The sequence below is a fragment of the Oryza glaberrima genome, chromosome 12 (genome assembly GCF_000147395.1).
Source record: "Oryza glaberrima chromosome 12, OglaRS2, whole genome shotgun sequence".
NCBI lineage: Eukaryota > Viridiplantae > Streptophyta > Magnoliopsida > Poales > Poaceae > Oryza > Oryza glaberrima.
The window spans coordinates 12,308,678-12,329,371 of NC_068337.1; the positions used below are offsets into that span (position 1 = coordinate 12,308,678).

Below are 20,694 nucleotides of genomic sequence, written 5' to 3' on the forward strand. Positions count from 1 at the left end.
TCCAAAAATCCAATCAGCTGCTAACTGCACTGTCAACTGCTGCTAACCAACACTGTCAATACATGTTCATCACTCCATCAAACCTAAACCAGAGACTTCTAACCCAATCCACTTCAGCACATTTACTCTCCACATCACCCCCGACCAAGAGGATCTCTAGGCCAAGTTTCTTGCTACACAAAATCCACCTTGAATCCCCTCCAAAGATCCTTGGCAGGCAACCCTCTTTGACTTGCCACCAAGGCTATTTTCGAATTTCTTTCACTGACAGTGGGTCCCACACCCCCTGGGACCCACATGACAGCCTCCCACTCTCCCCTCACAGCATCTACCGTCCCCCATGCCCAATGGATGCCCAAGGAACACAATGAAAGCACCAGCCACCTCTCTCTCTCTCATTCCCCCACTCCACTCTTCCTTATATCCCAATTAAGCCAAAGCACCAAAAGCAACAGCACACTCCCCACATCGCGTTCCAAGTCCAAGAAAACACACCCCACGCACAGAATGCCCAGAGCTCGGCCGTCTTACCCGGCTCCGGCGACTTAGCCATCGTCGCCGTGCATCCCCGGTGAGTCCCTCTCTCTTCCCTCCTATGGAACATGACCTACGCATCACGCCGAGCTCACCCGTACCCCTTTTGCCCTAGGACCAATCTGTCGAGCACGTGGTGGGCGTCACCGTCCTCGCCGCCGGCCACCCGAACCGCCGACGCCGCTCCGGTCGCCGTTCCTCACCACGAAGCAACACCAAGCTCCGGTGAGTTTCCGCCGGATTCCTCGCGCATGCACCCTCTGTGGCTCATCTCTAACGCCCCCGTACTCTCGAAGTTGCAGTTCGCGCCTTGAGTCGACCCGGCGACGTCGACGCCGGAGTTTTGCCGCCGTTGGCCAACAACCACCACCTCCGCCGCTCCCTGGACCTCGCTGCCTCCGTTTCTCTGCTTGGTGAGCACCCTGGTACCATATGAGAGCACATGCACTAACCCTTTGCACTAACCAAGCCTCTGCATGCACATGCATGGGCATACCAAGACACACCGCCGCTGTAGCTCATGTTCCATGGGCTACAGACCACCGTTTCCCTCACCACCACCACTCACGGATGCGCAAGAACGTTCTCTACATTTTATCTTTTGTGCTCGAACCGATTCGATCCACCGATCGCCGCCGGTGAGCCGTAGACCGGGCTCAGCCATGGCTGCTCCTGATGTGAGCTAGCTGGGGACTTCATTTCTTGAATTTGATCGACTCTAGGGTCCAATCTGAAAACTGCCATGACTCATATTACTATAGCAGAACCTTGATGGAAATAAACAAAATAATAGGGACTCTTAATAAAGTTTTCTGTTCAGGTGGCAGAAGGAGTGCGGGTTGATTCCCCCAACTTCCGAGGGCCTCTATGCAAATCTCCTTTCACTGACATGTGGACCCGGCTGGAATTCAATTTCGAAAATTGATTTCTATTTTGGTTTAAAGAACTTCTAAAATTTGTAGAAAATTCATTTTAACTTCAAAAATTTTGAAACCAGTTTTATTAGATCCATAAAGCTGTGAACTATTTTAAAAAAAATATATAAAACTGGGTACTTTCTGTACAAACTTTTCCTTTATTTTTCTTTTGCCATAAATGTTGCCTAGGACTTGTTAAATCCATAACAAATTGAATATAGCTCTAAAAATTGTGAAACCACTTCTGTTAACTTTCTAAAATCATTCTCTGTAACTTTGTGAAAAGGAATTTTGTTTACTTGTGTACAAAAATGTTGCTTAATAAAACATAGCCCTTTTTAAACCTTTTTAATTGTAAAATGCATATCTCTGTAATTAAAAAGTGACAAAATAAAAATTCCTTCACCAGAGACCACCTGAGACCAGCACACACTCACTGCATAAGTTTCGTGCATTTTCATGCATTTTGGTTTTTATGCATTTTTGTATTTATCGTATACGCGTATTTTGTATAGAGGAAGAATACATCGAAGGAGAAGAGGGTGAGTTTGTTGACGACCAGGTTCAGGAGTTTGCAGACGAAGGCAAGTTTGCCCCTCCTTTGACCACATTGATCCTATGTTTTATTGGGCTAAATGATTCTATTGCAAACATGCATACGTTAGCTAGTATTAATTTTGGTAAAAAAATATATAAATGTGGGAATGGTAGATATGACCTAATTGCTGCATAATCCACCTTGAAATATTGAATCCTTGCTGGTTGTAACCATAAAGTGCTTTTGAATACAATTATTGTGTTCTTTGGGATTATACTATGCTTATATTGCTGCAATATGCTTATATTCGGTTACCGCCTTGCAAATTACTCGTTTTGATAAATGTTATATGTGAAAATGGTTATTTTGATGTTGCTGGACAAAAATTTAAATGTGTGAGTATTGTGAACTGAAAATGGAGATAACTTGTTTTTAGACTTGGGCGGCGAGTGGTGTACATATGGTGGTAGTTGTACACCGATAGGGGGAGCGTTCGCCCGAGTCGATTAAGGACCCCACTCTATGTCACCAACTAATGAAAACAGTACAAACCACATGTGCTAAGTATGCGCTGGTCTCAACCTATTAAGTTGTTTAGAGTTTAGCCTTGCATCTTGGTAGGCCGAAGGGTATGGGTTACCGGGTTTTGGTAACTTATCGGAACTTCCTATGGTTTGTGATATGATGAAATTGATTAATGACAAGTGCTATGTGATGATTTGAGCGGGTAGTCTGTCCAATACAACGGTGTCGTGCCTCATGAGGGATTCCGGGCTGGGTTCCTTACGACGCTAGGTTAAAGCGTGGGCCCGCTACCTAGTGGCGCTACCTTGCTAGTAGCGTGGGTAAAACACACATCGTGCTGGTGCAAGGCTAGACAATAAACAATGTAACGGTTTCGTTATGACCTCTAGATCACACTCATTGTGTAGAGTGTGGTGATACCGACGGGTATCGGACAAACTAGACCGATCCATATCATGTGGGCTTAAAAGTTGTACAAACTCTGCAGAGTCTAAAACTAATTGATTAGCCGTGCTCACGGTCATGAGCGTCATGGTGAAGTGTCATGAGTATAATTTGTGATTTTGATAAACTCTTGTGAACTTGGAAAATAGTTGGAATGTTTTGTTTGTGAACTTGGGTAAATTTCGGTGAATGGTGATGAGATGATGGAGAGTGGTGATGATCTACCTTGAGGGGTAGATGTGTGTTATTTATTCATTCACATTACAAGTTTTACTTACTCTATACTATTGTTATAAAATTCCGTTGCGAAACATGTTGTGAACTAAAATTGGCATTTATGCAAATTAACCTATACACAGCTTATCCTTGAATATGGCCAGCATGTAGTATGCTAGGATTGTTTCCGACTTGCCAGTACATTAATTTGATTAATGACAAGTAATGACTGTTTGGATGAGGAGTTTGATGCAGCTTGTGATGTTGCAGATTTCCAAGATGGTTCTAACTAGGGATTTACCCTAGTCGGTTTGCCTATAGGCTTTTGGGTAGCACGCTTACCGCATGAACCAATATTTATGGCTTGCCGCCAAGTACTACTTAGAACCTTATTAAGATTATTTATACTTATTGCTTAGAACCACTTATTATTTGGATATCATGCTTGAGATGATTTATGTGAGACTATGTTGCATTCCTAGGCAACTAGTCCCACATGAGGATGGGTTTGAAATGGTTGAGATAACCAGGGAATATGCCTTTGTTGAGATCGAGTCTCTGGGGTACGCTTTTGGTCGCCACCATCGAGTGGTTGATGGGCGTATGACATAGATGACTGGTGTGGCTATTCCAACGGTTGTGTCTTCTATTTCATATCTGATGACTTAGAGCGTATGTAGTGCATACTTCAAGACATGTCGGGGTCTGCGATGAGGTTGGATGGTTACCGTATTTATTTGGGCTTTATTTGAGACCCCATCCATCCAGATATTTCGCGCTGACATGCCTTGGAGTGTTGCACCACCTAGGCTTTGGGACGTCCTCACATTTTGCCCCGCTTTTTTTGGATCGGACAGATTTGTGTTTTTTTCGCCCCTTTTTTTTATCGGACTTTTATTTTCTTTTTTCAACCGGTTTTTTCGCTCGGTTTTTTTGCCCAGTCAATTTTTTGTACCGTGTCACATAATTCTTTTTTCTGTGGAAACAGACAGTTTTTTAAAAAAAAATTTCGCCCTATTTTTACCGCGTCGACGCAGTCGGATTCGTTTCGATTTTTTCCCCACTTTTTTTGCCCCGTTTTTTTGGATCGGACAGATTTTTTTTCGTCTGGTTTTTTTTCCGCCCATTTTTTAATCGGTCTTTCTTCGCCCGGTTTTTTCGCTCGGTTTTTTTTACGGACGATAGAAGTAGAGATAGAGATATACGTATTTATATAATATATATATATATATATATGTGTGTGTGTGTGTGTACAACATATATGTATAAATTTTATGTATACACATATTTTTTATGTGTAAAAATATATGCACTTACTAATAGGTTGCAGACGGGCAATGAGTATCCACGTCGGAACAATTGGCCTCTGTTTCTCATTCGGCTCCTTAAATGACTCGCATGCAAAAATCCTTTTTTTTTTCAAACGGGCCACTTAAAACGCCTGCACGTGAAATAAGGGTATTTTCGTATGCGGTGCTCTTAACTCACGCACATGCAAAAATGCACCTCCTCTTCCCACTCTTTTTTTTATGAGTAAATTGTGCACGTGGTATATAAACTTTTGTGTGGTATATAAACTTTTGTGGTGGGTGCAAATAAATACAACAACTTGTAAATTGCTCATCCTGGTACAACAACTTGACTAATCTGTGCGAATTGGGCCAAAATTGTCAGTGCAAACCAAATCGTTGTAAAACATCACAAACTGATGGCATGACAGCTTACATGTATGACCATTGTTTTGGATATCTTATTTAGAATCCAAGGAAGAAGAGAAATTAGATGTGTAATAAAAAATTACTCATCAAAACGTACCATGTTAGATCAATTTTGCTTGGAGAGATCGTTTTGGTCCAGGTTCGCACAGACTTGGTAAGTTGTTGTATCGAAATGATCAATTTACAGGTTGTTGGTTTTTTTTAAATTTGTGGGTAATCAATTTACGGACTTGGTAAATTTGTGGGTGATTATTAGATGTTTTTGAGAATTTGTGGATGATTTTGTGATGTAAATGTGTGGATGATTTTTAGATGTTTCTATGAAGTTGCAAATGAATATGTGATGTTGAATGATTTTGTTTGTGTGGATGAATTTGTTGTTGAGTTCGGTGTGAAATCAATATGAAAGTAGCAAAAAAAAATAAAAAAACGAAAAGAGAAAGAGAAAGTGCCACGTGGCGCTTTTATTTTTACTCCCGGTTGGTGACTTCAACTGGAACTAAAGAGATCTTTAGTCTAGATCTTTAGTCCTAGGTATTTCAACCGGGACTAAAGATGGGTGCCGGATGATTTCTCCTGGTTCGTTACCCGGGAATAAAGGAGTTTACGAACCGGGAGAGATGTGCATCTCTCCAATAGTGTTCCCAATCGGCAAAACCAAATCGGATGCACACACGACAAGGAAAAAAACAAAATCCCACAGCTGTTCCAAAATTTCATTCCCAATTCAAAAACGAAATTATAACTGAAAGGAGAGCTTGACAATTTAAATCAGACTTTAATCCACCCAAATAAAATCAGAAAAGAGATCCACGGAGAACTATAGTCCAATGCTAATTCGATTTGGACTCAAGAACAGTTGAAACCCACCCCATAAATACTTCCACGGGATTTGCTAGAAAATCAATCGGATCTATCCTGATTTCACGGGCGGCTTTGACTTGCAGTTGCGAGCTCCAAGCGGCAGGGCACGGATCCATCGCCACGCCAACCGTGTCGCTGCCCTCGATCCTCCCCACCAGGCACCAGTCTCGTCGCCGCCCTCGAGCCTCCCAACCGCTGGATCGGCCACCCACCAGCCTCGCCGCCGCCCGCGCGCCTTGGCTGTCGAAGCTGCCGCGGGGCCGTCACCGCCATGGCCACCTTAGCCATCGCCGCCATGGCCGCCTTGGCCATCACTGCCGCAGCCATGGTTGCCGTGGCCGAGAGAAGTAGGGAGTGAAGAGAGGAAACAAAGGACGGGAAAGGACCGATCTGAGCCAGCCATCGCGATGGGGGAGGGATTGGCGCTGGCGCAGCGCTAGAGGGAGAGGAGCGCAGTAGAGTCCTTCGCCTCAGGGGAGGGAGAGCAGCAAGTGTGCCGGGAGCCAGGGAGGAGTTCAAGCGCCTGCTTCTGCTGCTGCCGAGGCGTGGAGGTCGCTTGATGACTAGAAAACGAGAATAGGAGAGAGAGAACGAGAAAGTTCTCATGCTGGTATCCAACTAGGGCTATCAAAAAAACTCGAGGCTCGTGAGCAGCTCGAACTCAGCTCGCTTAAGGCTCGACTCGAGCTCGGCTCGTCTCCTATTTGAATCAAGCTCAAGCCTCACTCTGAGCTCGCGAGCTTCATGAGCCGAGCTCGAACTATTTGACGAGCCTGTGTTTATATTTTTTTTTTTTGCGTTACTTTTCTTTGGCTGTGAGTAGTACTAATAGTATTCATTTTTCATGCAACATCACTTCCCAACGAGCAGCACTTGCAGAGTACTCCCTCCGTCCCAATATGTCACAATTTTTGAGCTTGTGCACAAGTATTAAGGAAAGTGCACAAGTAGTAGCAAAAAGACAATACTACCCTCAATAATAGTCTCTGGTGTTAAAAACTCAGAGGTGGCAGTGGTGACAGTATGCTTGATGCCATAAAACTCACACGTGCATTTCAAATGCATTGGCGCCAGAAACTGAAGCGGCAAGGGCAAGGTTAAACAGTGAATACCCACTCACACGCAAATCAATTTTTAAACTGGTAGGCGGCAAAAGCACATACGCCAAATACAAATCAGAGGCAAGGCACCAAAAATCACTCCTCCTAATACATTCAGAGCATCACAGCACCATCCATCCATAGAACCATCCATCAGCAACACCCACCACCACATCAGCACCATCCATCCACAGCCCATCCAACTCAGTTACACATGGTACCACCATGAACATCGATCTAAACCTAGCACTACTAGTAGAAGAGGAGGAGGAGAGCGCCGAGGAACATGATCTCCACCAGGATCCTGTGCAAGAGCTCCAACAGAATGTTGTGGAAGAGGATGCTGGGCAAGATGAAGACCATGATCATCATTCTCACCCATTCGATCTCAACCTAGCACTACAAGAAGAGGAAGAGAGTGCTGAGAAACATGATCTCCAGCAGGATGCTGTGCAAGAGCTCCAACAGGATGTTGTGGACGACGATGCTGGGCAAGGTGAAGACCATGATCATCATTCCCACCCATTCGATCTCATCCTGCAAGCCGAAGAAGGGAATTATGAAGAACAGCCAGGTTTGTTTAAAAACATGATTTATTTTTTAAAAAAACAAAATTGTAATATGATGATATTGATTGTCAGGAACACAGTACATAATCAATGAGGGAAAAAAATCTGACTCAAATTGACAAGTGTAGATGTAGTACTAGCACAAGAAGATTAGCACCTGTCTGCAATGAATTGCATATCACTTGTTAACTCCCATTCATGATTATGTCAAATATTGATTTTGTTTTCAAGAGGAAGCATGTGTAGAGTATATAGTAGACACTCAGTTGCATCGCATGCATGATTTCAGCATCGAGGAGTAGATGGATACCTCAGACAAGGAGACAACCACTTCAACAGTGCTTGGCCTACCTTTCTTTGCGCGCTTTGTCATATGCACAAGGCTTGCTTAAGTGCTGTCAGGACAAAATATGATGATGGCAGCTTCATTATAGTAAAAGTTTCAGAGAAAAACATTTAGATTTTGTAGTGTACATCCACTAATTTAGGCAAAAATCCAGCAAGATGTACTAGTATATGATCACAAATGTATTATTGTGCCTGGAATCTGAAAATGCATATAGCATAGTAATTTATAATCACAGTGCTATATATCGATAACCTCAAAGAATGACTGCCATTTCTAATTTAACATCTGTATTTACACTAAACAGAGGGTGAACTCCAATATGACCAAGAACAAGTCCAGCAATATGTTGGTAATGTTGCCCATCATTTCGATTTAAACATGGAGGTCGATGACGAGGAGTATCAAGCTCAATCAGGTATGATTACAACATCTAAGTCATATTTACAGGATGATCCACTGTCGAAAATCAAGTGTACTTTTGATATTTAACAAGATTGATGTAGCAAAGTTTATAAATCATGCATTACTGATATTTTGAGACCAAGATTTTGATTAATAAAAATGGTCATATCCTAATTTCAATTCTTACTAAGTCAGTAAATACCACATATATAAGTTTGTTAGAATAAACCAAGCCTTATGAACAACTAGTATTACTATAATATTAGAATAAAAAAAGCTTATTTTCTTCAGTTTATGCAGATATACATTACCTAAGGAACCATGCCCAAGGCCAAGAAGATGGTGAAGTCCATCAGGAGCAAGAACAAGCCCAGCAAGTCCAAGAATATGAAGGTGTTGTTCCCCATCATTCCGATCTGAACATACAATACAATGATGAGGATTATGATGAAGATCAATCAAGTATGAAAAAAATGTTCATAATATAAGATAAATATAGTTAATTACTGTCCTAAAGTCAACCAAATAGTATAATCAATGTACATAATAATTTACTAATTTTACAATCTGAAAGTTATTTGTTCCTGCAATGTATAGATGATGACTTTGGCGTGTATGCGGATCATGTGGACATTGAATATGAGGAGCTAGAGGAATCAGGTTGGCTGCAGTTGCTAGGCCAAGATATGATCATGCAGGAAATTGCACTTTCGATGGCAAGATAGGCACATGGCCTTTTGTTAAGAAGGTGGCCTTTTGTTAATTTGATTGCTTTATTGTTGCAATTATATTTGAACTGAACTAATATTTTTATATTTCTCTTTCATTTACTAGGAACCAGCGTTGAGGACTAGTCGCAATAGGGTTAGAGGCACAATGGTCACAAAACCCATCCTTGTTAACAGAGAAACAATTAGAGAATATTTGGTTACAAGAGTTGTCCCAGCTATTGCAGCATCATGGCCTCAAGGAGAAGAAATGGAGACCATCTGGATTCAACAAGACAATGCCAGAACACATATACCATCAGATGATGCAGCATTTCTTCAAGCCGTGGCAGAAACAGGGCTTGACATTCGCATCATGCACCAACCTCCTAATTCACCTGATATGAATGTTCTTGACCTTGGTTTCTTTGCTTCTCTTCAGTCATTGACACTACGAAGAAATTCTAGAACTATCGATGACCTAATTACCAATGTTGAACTAGAGTGTGCTGAGTATGACGCAGGTAAAACTAATCGTGTCTTCCTCACATTACAGTCCTGCCTTATAGAGGTTATGAAGGCTACAGGAAGCAATGGATATACGATTCCCCACATGTACAAACAAGGAATGGAGCTTCATGGAGTTCTTCCAACTACACTTAGTTGCGATCAAGATACATATGTTCGTGTGATGCGATCCTTACACCGGTGATAGAGCTTCATGGAGTTCTTCCCAATACACTTAGTCGTGATGAAGTTATATTTTGGCATATTATGTTCTGAATTGTTGCCAAGTGTTGCTCGATGTTGTTTTGGATGAAACCTAATGTGTGTGGTCAAGAAGAGTTTTAATGTTTATGACTTGACTAGTATCATATTTAAATGATGATATGCAGTTGTATGCTCATATGTTTATGCAGTCAATACTCTTGTTTGTAAGTACTATTTCCACGCCTATGGCTTAAAAATTTAGTGGCAGCAATGGCATTTGAATTCGGATTGAATAGCACTACACGAGATTGTGAAGTGCAAGGAGAAGCAATTTGGCACCGAATGTTGGAATCACTCAAATCAAAATCGGCAAAAGTATTTTTAGAATCAAAACCGCATCATAGACTACAAGAAGTACTTCTAGGCTCGAGATGCAAGACACTGAACTACTACTCCAATTAAAGAAATTCACCAAACATGATAGAAAAAAGCAGTACAAGGTGGTTGATTAATTAATTAATTACACAAATTGATCAAGCATCCCATGCATACAGATTACGCAAAAGGGCATGTTCACCAAACAGGCTAGGTCGTCCAGCGAGTTCTTTATTTTCTTTACATATTTTCAGTCCATCCATCCACATCAAAATATTTTGGCCAAAAGAGAGTTCCATATCTTCAGCCTTGATTTCCTAATTAGTTGTCTAATACTAATAATACTTGTACTGATACTACCAATAGTACTAGATGGCATATCTTCCATGGAATTATCGGCGATGTATCATGAAGTACATGGGAAGTAAAAGCCTCAACATACCTTCGCGAGTTTCAGCAAATTCGTCAACCTCGCATCATCGGCAGCTGCATGAGCATCATCTTGTACGAGGGCCACCTCCCCGTCGACCAGCTCTTCAATGCCATCCAAGTGTTGCTCCTCCAAGTTGGGGACACCACCTACAGCTTGTTTCTTAGAGTCAGCTACGAAGCCGCCATCAGCAAGCAGCTCGGAGTCTAGGACGCCACCACTCCCCTGCTCCTCCGAGTCAGGGACAAAGCCACTGTCTGGATGCAGCTCGGAGTCGACGACGCCACCATTTGCTTGCTCTGACTCGTCAGAGTTAGGGACGAAGCAACCGTTAGGATGCAGCTCGGAGTCGGGGACGAAGACGCCATCTGCCTGTTGCTCCGTCTCGGGGACGAAGTAGATGTCCTCGGCACCGACAACCACACGATCACAATGCCCTCTGCCACCCGTCCTCGGCACCGACAACCACACGATCACAATGCCCTCTGCCACCCGCCAGCTCCTCGGAATCGACGAAGAGGCCGTCGTCGGGATGCTGATCCATTTCGGAGACATAGCCACCTACCTGCTGCTCCGACTCGAGGGCGAAGTAGACATCCTCGGCGTCGAGCAGCACTCCACGATTCTGCCCTCTGTCACCTGTCTGCTCGTCGGAATCGGAGAAGAGGCCGCCGCCGCCAAAATTATCGGTGTCAAAGAAGTTGCTACCAGGATGCTGCTCCTCAGTGAGGAAGCAGTCGCCATTGGAGCTGAATAACCCTCCACCACATCGCCCGCATCGTCCCCGCCTTCCTCCACTTGCCTGATGTGAATCAGCGCTGCTTTCTTCCTCCGCCACGAAGAGGTACTCATCAGCCCCACCTTCCTCTGAATCTTGAACAAAATCCCTCCCTTCTACAACAATGGATCCCCTCTTCTTGCCCTTCAATGCCACCCAAAAACCACGCCTTCCGCGTTCTACTCGACAGCTATCCTGAATGGAATCCGACTTCACCGCCCTCCGCTTGCGTGAGGCTCGAAGCTCAACGCCGCCCTGAATGGAATCGGCATCCTTCGTCCTCCGCTTGCGTGCGACCCTTCTCCGCGTTGTGACCTCCGCAGGCACGATGGGAGGTGAATCGGCGTGTGGCCCCCTCACCATTGCCGACACCGGAGAGGGGGATTGGGGAGGAGGGGCGCGGCGAAGGGAGTAGAGTGGGGATTGCGGAGGAGAGGCGAGGCGGAGAAGGGAATTGGGGATTGGAGCGAGCGATGAATTGGGGATCCGGGAGACGACGATTTTTTCGTGGTGGATGCGGATAGAGCGCTGCTTTCCCGTGGGTGGATAGGAACGTGACTTCTTGGGTGGGGCCCGCAGGTTGGAGGTGTGACTACACGTTTCTTTTCTTGTTTTTTACTGATAACAATGCTGAGGGTAGAATTGATAGATTGGTGGTAAAAGTTGTACTAGGTTGTAATATTTGGGATAAATTTTAAATGCCAAAAGTTATGACATATTGGGACGGAGGGAGTAGCTAGTAGTGTGCGTTGACTAGTAGTGGTAGGAGTACTAGTGCATCCGTGCCTAGAGCACCATCAATGCTAGCACTGTGCGTCCGTGCCTCTTGTAAAGAATAGTAGTGGTAGGAGTACTAGTGCATGCATGTCTGCCAGTCTATTCGTTCTCTTTTATCCGGAGCAAGCCTCACACCTCCTGTCGTCTCTTCATTCAAAAGTCAACGCACGCCATGGCTAGTATGAGTGGCATCATCACTAAAATCCAACAGACCGTCCAAGCAACTGACGAGGCTAAGCTCGATAGCAGGCTCGAGACTTGAGCGAGCTCGAACCGAGCCTGTCTATAAGCTCGAAGCACAGGTAGGCTCGATTCGAGCTTGGCTCGAATATGTACCGAGCTCGAGCTTAGATGGGTAAGCTCGCTCGAGCTCGGCTCGTTGACAGCCCTATATCCAAAGCTTGTCTGAGTCTGACCGTCTGTGCATAATCCATTAATACACTAATATCAACTGAAATGCTAAAAAAATAATTCCTCTAGCCACTTTATTAATGTGCCAATAATTCATCAATTGCAGCTACATGCTTGACAATATTATTATTTAGAGAAGAAAAATATCTACAATAATAAGACCGTGTTTGACATAGCTTAAGAACCAAAATTTTATGAAAAGTTGTATATTTCTAGCTCCACGAATTTATGGATCTGAATATATGATTCCGTCCATAACAATTAGATGGATTATTTAACATACAGATTTTAAATTTAGTGCATGTGGATCTGGGATCTCGAGTAGCCAAATGGATCTAAGGTTGATGCATTGACAATTCTGAGCTGCCATGCCTAATGTTGACGTATGGCTACCAAATTAACAATTAAACAGATTCGTTCCTTGCTAAATGCTAACACTATCAAGACTAACCGCCTAAAGCAATGGATCACAATAAGTTAGTGTTGGAAGTACTATCTTCCCATTATTTTCTTCTTCAATTTCAATATTTCCCAAGGTAATATTTGCAAGAAAAAAATGTTACGTACTCCCTCCATTTTTTTTTATTTTACGCTGGTTTTCATAAAATAAAACAAAATGTAAAATAATTAATGACTTAACGTCAAACAGGGATAATATAATAACCTGTTCTGATTCCAGCTTATATCTATTTGTCACATAAATTTCCGTTCATTGTCCCCGTGCACAATCATCGAGCCCACATATCAATAGCATCATCACACAAACATATCTTTGTGGTCAAACTTATCCACAATAATATTAACTGGTGCAATACACGGACGATGTGTCTTTTAAAAACATGAAAACAGAATATGTCATAATTAGAACTCCAAATATCTTTCTCTACTTATATATATTATAAAAATTGAAGATGTTTTTGTAGGTACTTTAGTATGTCATCTGTGTATAAGTTGATTTTTAAATTCGTTTGCTTTTGAAAATACTGATCCGTATTTGAGTCGGGTTTTAAGTTCGCTCGCTTTTGGAAATACAGAAGCAGTCGCATAAGAAATCTCCTTAAAAAAACTCACATGCAAACATGACATGATTTTCTAGAAAAATATATATCCGAGCAAATTCTCATAGTGAATTTCAGATTGAAAAATAATAAGATTAAAATAGCCTACACTCGCTGCAATGCACGGGTACTTTTTCTAGTATTATTAAAACTACAACAAATTAATACTTATGAATTTTGAGCCTAAAAATAATTGAGATTGCATGGTGTTATGAGAGAAGAAAGAAGAGATAATTTGAATCATAGATCTATCATCCAAAGGTTAAAAATAATTGGGGTTATGTGGCTTAATGAGAGAAGAGAGAAATATCATTAACTACACTTAGGCTGTGTTCGTGTACAGAGGTTGGGAACACATGCCCTGTACACGGAACACAGAGCGGTCCATTAGCGCGTGATTAATTAAGTATTAGCTATTTTTTTAAAAAAATAGATCAATATATTTTTTAGTAACTTTCGTATAGAAACTTAAAAAAAAGTGCGACATTTAGCAGTTTGAAAAGCGTGCACGCGGAATACGAGAGAGGGGGTTGAGAACCTAGGGTTTCAAACACAATCTTAGTGGGAATGAACTATATAAGTACATAGGATTAAAATGCTAAAAAAAATAGAAACCATTGCAAAGAACAAGAGAAAAATACGTATGTAACGCAGTGGTATGTGATTAGACCACGTCCACTAGATCCCGCTCCGTTGCAACGCAGTGGTATGAAAAGTACATACTCCATATAGTAGTTGTGGTTATATGCATAATTCATTAACTAGGAGTTTAAAATTATGAATGTCTGGCATTTTTCATGATGGGACAGAGAGGATACTTTCTTCAGCATCTTGAAAACTCCTTCTGTTTGCTAGATCAACTGAGATCAATTGAACTTTGAGAGCCACTTTGAATCACAGGAATGAAAAAAGAGAAAGAATAAGAAAAACATATAATTCTAACTGGAATACAAGTGTAAAACAGATGATTGCAAAACATTGGGAGAACACATGAATGACCATTTGATTGGGCCGCAAAAAAAACATAGAAATTTGAGGAGAGATAAAGACTCAAAGGATTCTTTCCATAAGGTTCTATCTTATGTTAAATTTCCTCCAAAACTAAAACTTGCATAGGAAGAGACATTCTATAGGAATTTCATAGAATTCATTCCTTTGATTTAAAGGCTATATAGGAAAAATTCCTACAGAAATTAAATCCTTTAAAATTCCTATGAATTTCCTTTGAAGCAAAGGGCGCCTGATTTCAATGGAATTACGATGATTTGGGTTTTATATAGATTCATACAAAGATCCATGTATATGTGCTTATATAGATGTCCAAATTCATATGGATTTTAGTAAATTTAGATAAAGATGAAAATATTAAAACAACTTGTAAAATGAAACAAATAGATAGAGTAGGTGGTGATGTATTTAGAAAAAAAGAATTATTTTAATTTTTAGCTTATAAATTCTTTTACCTGAATTAGGACAACTATTTTTTTTCTTTTAAAAACTAGCAGCGGGTTCCTACGACATTATCCTTTTTTGTGTTTGGGTAGTAGAATAAGAGATTGAGATGTGGTTGGGAACTTAGGACAATATCCAAATTTATATGGATGTTAGTTAATATAGATAAAGGATCAATATATAAAACATCTTATAACATAAAACAGATAGATAGAGTAGGTGGGATGTATTTAGACAAAAAAAAAGATTTATTTTCATTTTCAGCTTATAAAATCTTTTAGCGGAATTAGAACAACTAATTGATTTTTTTTCTTTTAAAAACTGTCAACGGGTCCCTACGACTATATTCCCTTGTTTGTATTTGGATAATAGGATAAGAGGTATATATGTGATTGGAAACTTGAGATACTGTCCAAATTCATATGGATCTTATTGAATTTAGATAAAGGATAAAGATATCAAAACATCAAATAACGTGAAACATTTAGATAGAGTAGGTGGTGATGTATTTAGAATAAAAAAGATTTCTTTTCATTTTAACTTATAAAATTGTTTAGCTGAATTAGAACAACTAATTGATTTTTCCTTTTAAAAACTCGCAGCGGGTCCCTATGATTATATCCCATGTTTGTATTTAGTTAATATGATAAGAGTTAGAGATGTGATAGGAAACTTGAGATAGTGTCAAAATTCATATGGATCTTAGTGAATTTAGATAAGGGATAAAGTTATCAAAACATCTAATAATGTGAAACTGATAGATATAGTGGGTGGTGATGTATTTAGAAAAAAATATTTGTTTTCATTTTCAGTTTATAAAATCTTTTACCTGAACTAGAACAACTAATTTTATCTTTCCATTTAAAAACTGTTAGCGGGTCCCTGCGACTTTATCCCATGTTTGTGTTTGAATAATAGGATAAAAGATAGAGATGTTGTTGGGAGGTTTGGAGGTGATTTGGAAGGGATAAGTATACATATGTGTATATGAGTATTTATCGTGTTTAAGATAAAGTAAGAAAAATAGATAGGTAGAGAGTCCTATAGATGGCCATAAAGCCTGAGGCCCAACGGCCCCGCCCAAGCACGACACAACACGATTGGTGTCAAGCCTGTGATGGCCCGACCTGACAGTTGGGCCAATGCCTTTCACGGTGGGCTGGCCTGGCACGGCAAGGTCCAATGAGTAGGGATGAAAAATAGTTGATGCACTCAAAATAGACACAATTTAGCCATATAAGGCACCACCCAATGAGAAGAAGGATGCGAATTAGACTTATTCCAGCCATATAAGACATTGTCCAAAGAGATGGGGGAGGAAAAATATACTTATTTATGAAGAAGCACTATGGGATGTCGTGCTTTTGGGCCGGCCCGACATGACCCGAGTCTTATTGGGCCATGCCTAGGCTGTTTCTGCAACCCGTAGACCGGCACGGCCTGGCCCAACGTGTAGGTCGGGCCGCGCCGACCCGACTGATCTTGGCCCAAGCCCAGTCATGCCTAGGCCGTGCCAGGTCGGGCGGCCTATTTGGCCATCTATAGAGTGCCCCATCGGTTGGTCTATTAAGTTAGAGTAAAAGCTAAAATTTGAATTTTTAAATTTAATTTTGAAGTTGATTTTAAGATAGTTTCAACGTAATTTTATTGCAGCAAATCTCTATGAATAAATATATAAAAGCTTTACCTATAAAATAAGTTTTATTCCCTAATAAATTGGTTTGGTTTATTAGAGAATATGGGCAACCGACAAAGCTTAGAATGAGGAAGGAATAAGTCCACTTTGACTCCCTCAAATGTGCCTCGGGTCTAATTGGTACCCCTCAACCACAATACAAGATATGTTGGCCCCCCAACTATCAAAACCAATGCAATTTGACTCCTTCAACGGTTTTGGACGGCGGTTTCGCTGACATGGCGCTTTGATTTGATCCAACCGGCTAACTTAGCATGTGGGACCCAGATGTCAGTGTCACATTTTTGTTATTCCTTCCCCTTTCTTCTCTCCATTTCACCTCTTTCTAGCCTAGCAGTGCGAGGCAGCCGATGAGTCGGCAGGGTACCTCCACATCGCCACCAAGACCGGCGCACGCAGTCAGACTGGAGGCCATCGACGACAGCAATGTCGCAGAGTCGCACGTGGCCGAGTAGTCCCTTCAAGCATGGCCGCCCATCCACCGTCGTCCCCATAGCTCCGAGAGGCTGCCACGCTGTGGGAGGTCAACACACCGGGGATGGAGGCCGCAATGACATAGGAGCTCGAGGAGGCACTCATCACACCATCCCTAAGCTGACCCTCTCTCCGCCATCTCCTCCACCGCACGTGCGAGCTTGAAGCTCCCAGCAGCGAGCCAAGGGGCTTCGGGAGGTCACCATGGCATAAGAGGTCGATGGACTGGGGATGGAGGTCGCGACCGCACGAGAGGTCGAGGAGGCGCTCACCTTGTCATCCCAAGCTAGCCCTCTCTCCCCCCCATCTCCGCTGCCATGCGCGCGAGGAGCTCGAAGCTTCCAACGACCAAGGGCGGCATAAGGGGTGTCGGGAGGCCGCTGTCCTCTCATGATACCAACGCAACTGCCGCCGTTGCTGCCTCCACGAAGAGAGCCACTTGTGCAGAGCTGCAACTGGAGGTTGCTGCCGCAGCTGAGAAAGATTCCCCCGAGGATGAGTGAGGCTGAGAAATCCGAGTGGAGTAGGTAGAGGTCCCAAGCGGTGGCGAGAGTTCGGTGAGGCCACATTGGGGTCGCACAGCCGCCGCTCAGCCTTGTGCCACGCTGGGCGCTAGCTTCTCTGCCACCCTCGCGGCCGCACCTCTGTCTCCTCTCGAAGCCGCTGCAGCCACCGTGGTAGCAGAAAGGAGAGGGGAGAAAGAATGAGAATAAAGGAGAAGGAATAAAAAAAATGTGACACTGATTATGTGGGTCCCACATACTGAGTTAGCCGGTTAGATCGAGTCAAAGCGTCACGTACTCTAAGGGCCAACATATCTAGTATTGTGGTTGAGGGGGTACGAATTAGATTTGGCCACTAATTAAGGGAGTCCAAGTGGACTTATTCCAATCAGGAATGGGGATGGAACTGGGCCACCTATGGGCTTTGGGCTATCAAAAGTTCAGAACCTCCAAGTGGGCCATCCTCATCTTCCTCGGGTCCTCCACGGTCGCTGCCACTCAGCAGCCTAGCGCCGCCTAGTCCCCACACCCGGCCGCGGCGCGGCACTTCCCCCTCAGTCTCGACTCCAGAGTCCAGTCTCGACCGCACACCCTTTTTCCCCGGCATCCGATATTTTTCCGTACTTCCCTTCCTCATCACTCATCACCAGTGATCTCTCAATCACCACCCGGCTGCAGGCTCCATGCCACCGATCTGATCGAGGTATTGCTTCAATTAATTTCTCCGCTCCATATTTGTTTCATATTTGGCACTCCAAAAATCATAAAAAAGCAGATGCGTTCTGACCGTGCTTTCTGTGCCATCCAATTTACTTATTTCGTTATAGCAGTTCTCAGTTAGGAGTATTAGTAGCTTATTATTGTATCACTAGAAAAATGCCCAAGCTTTGTTATGGGCAGAAGAAAAAACAACATAATATGTTATATCAAAAAATACATATTTTTTATCAAATATCTTAGTATCACTTGTTTGCTTATTTGCTTATCGGATATTTATTTGTTGAAACCAAATGTTGGACTATTCCATAATATTAGAAAATATAAAAACTGTAAAAGTAATAGAGTAGGGTGCTGCCACCACACAACTAGAGTCTTTTAAATAAATATACAATTTATTTCTTGTTATGCTACAATTTTGCATTATTAGGAGATATAAGAAAGTAATAATCTTTGCTTAGTCTCTCTAGAATGCTTTTGGTTCCTTTGTGTAGCAACTATCTCTTCTGCTGAGAATGCCACAATTCCATTAGTACTATAATTCTGAGATGGACGGTAACAACAAATCACAGGCGTAGCATCTCAAATAGGATGCTCATAGTCATAGCAACCCTTTTGCTCCGTTCTTTTTCAGTTCAACATCAAATTTTGCTAACAAATCAATCGGATGCTCGAATCCAGTGATGGTGACCGATCAATTCTCTGGAGAGGTGTTCTGCTTCAACCATCTTTGACCGTGGTCCGGCCTAAGCTCAATACATTATCTCACTAGATCATAAATAAATAAATAATTATGTTTTCTCAAGGAAAACTGAAGTTCCTGACTCCTATTTTGCATTGATCTGCAAACCACTATACGCTTGTATGAAAGAAACAGTCCCAAGTTAATATCGATATTTTAATTTACAGTCCCAAGTATCCTGCTTAGTAGCAGCTTGTCCGGCAGTTGAACTTTGTTGTCCTTGCAACCATGCACGCTGGAGAATACAAAAATCATCATTCATATGCCATAGAACTGTTGCCATAATAAACATTTCAAAATTGTGGCAATATATAACTGTTGCCATGATTTTGATACTAACTGAGCAATTTATAGTGTGGCAAATAAAAGTATGAAACCATTTTCAAGTAGTATCTGAAGGTATCTACTGCAACATCCCCTGACCCTATCGCGTTCCTTGTTCTGCAGCTCTGGCTTTTCAGCAACTACCTACCAGGCGATAAAGATTAATGTCGAAGAGTTATTTAGAAAAAATATTTCTATAACATGCAGTGTTTCTTGTTTTCCATAAGGTCCACATTATGGTGGATATCTTATAAGAATCAAATTATTCTCATTTTCTGAAAGATATAGATCAAAAGAGTGAGCAAAGCTTCACTTTTTTTGGTGTCTCAGTAAACTTAACACATTTGACTTTCCATACAGAGCAAGCGAGCTGGAAAAGGAAGAAGATAGGCCCAGTAGGATTTACATCACCACAAATATTGTAATTTTTAGAACTTTTTTACTACCTCTTTTGATCAAACTAGCAGAGTGTCCTTTTCAAATGCAATATACCTCTACTAATAGAACAAGGAAAAAAAGGAACAATCATGGTGAACATTTGTATAATTTTCCCTGGATATTCTGGACAAATATGGTTTATGCTTGATATTCTTTTACTAGTGAAAATCAGAATAAGCCACTGACGCACTGACTTGAACACATTCTAGTTGTATCTGCTCGTTTTCCACGCTTCCATGCATCCTCTTCCGACAACTTAATTTGATAAAAAGCATTACACTAGTCACCATTAATTCTTGTAACAACTAAGAATGGACTAATACAAAGAGATAAAATTTTCAGGTCAAAGGTATATGTCGTGTTAATAAACCAAGGATATTTGAGAAAGTTGAAACAACATAGCAGTCAATTATAGAATTTCTTGACCTTGTATCAATGGCCCACATACATGTTCGAATCTTCGGTATTTCTTCTTTTGCAATGAATACTACCAGGCATTTGCCTAGTAGTGTACCTTTTATAAATAGAAAATAATGTAATTATTTACAGAGAAGAAAACCCAAAAATTACAAGAGGTTAAAACCCCCAAAACAATCAAATATGTTGTAACCAATCAGAAACTTTGTTTACCGAATTTTTTGTCAGGTTCCTTCCGAACCTTCTACATGTCTCTAAAAACACAGCTGTTGCCTTTTGGAAACCAAATAATTTCTGAACCAATGATCTTTCACGAAATAAGATAACACACATTTGAATAACATGAAACCAGAGTAAGATAAGGTTGTCTTGATAACTGCTACCATAAATTCTTAATAAGATAACTACATTAGGTTTCTGTTATTGAATGACATTTCCATGGCCCATAGTTATGTCTTGAATCTTTACAATACCTGTAACACAAGAATATAATGGTATTGTCTGGAAA

General features: G+C 41.6%; 1 protein-coding gene and 1 long non-coding RNA gene across 9 annotated transcripts; one reads left to right on the forward strand and one right to left on the reverse strand.

Annotated features, from left to right (window-relative positions):
- Positions 1–6,707: 6,707 nt before the first annotated feature.
- Positions 6,708–11,711, reverse strand: LOC127756711 (uncharacterized). 7 transcript variants are annotated; one of them, XR_008013291.1, is made up of 5 exons: positions 10,412–11,711; positions 8,488–8,592; positions 7,736–7,820; positions 7,509–7,586; positions 6,708–7,393 (listed from the first exon to the last, which is right to left on the reverse strand). XR_008013291.1 is itself a non-coding variant. In XM_052282084.1 (3 exons), the coding sequence occupies exons 1-2, from the start codon at positions 10,952–10,954 to the stop codon at positions 8,488–8,490; spliced, it is 648 nt and encodes a 215-aa protein (XP_052138044.1). In that variant the 5' UTR covers positions 10,955–11,710; the 3' UTR covers positions 6,708–7,393. The 7 variants fall into 7 exon arrangements, 2 of the variants coding, with proteins under 2 accessions (XP_052138044.1, XP_052138043.1); XR_008013290.1 differs by having other exon boundaries at positions 7,583–7,820; XR_008013288.1 differs by having other exon boundaries at positions 7,509–7,820.
- LOC127756712 (uncharacterized) lies at positions 8,076–9,782 on the forward strand. Of its 2 annotated transcripts, none has more exons than XR_008013293.1 (4): positions 8,076–8,189; positions 8,468–8,638; positions 8,774–8,924; positions 9,011–9,782. It is a non-coding gene; the product is annotated as an uncharacterized LOC127756712 (long non-coding RNA). The 2 variants fall into 2 exon arrangements; XR_008013292.1 differs by having other exon boundaries at positions 8,477–8,638.
- Positions 11,712–20,694: the final 8,983 nt, after the last annotated feature.

Coding starts and splice junctions, on each gene's coding strand:
- LOC127756711 (XM_052282084.1), bottom strand. CDS start 10,954: ATGTCTCCGAAATGGATCAGCATCCCGACGACGGCCTCTTCGTCGATT. Junction 8,593..10,411: donor ATTTGCTGAAACTCGCGAAG/GTATGTTGAGGC, acceptor TTGTATGTTCAG/ATCGGAATGATGGGGAACAA.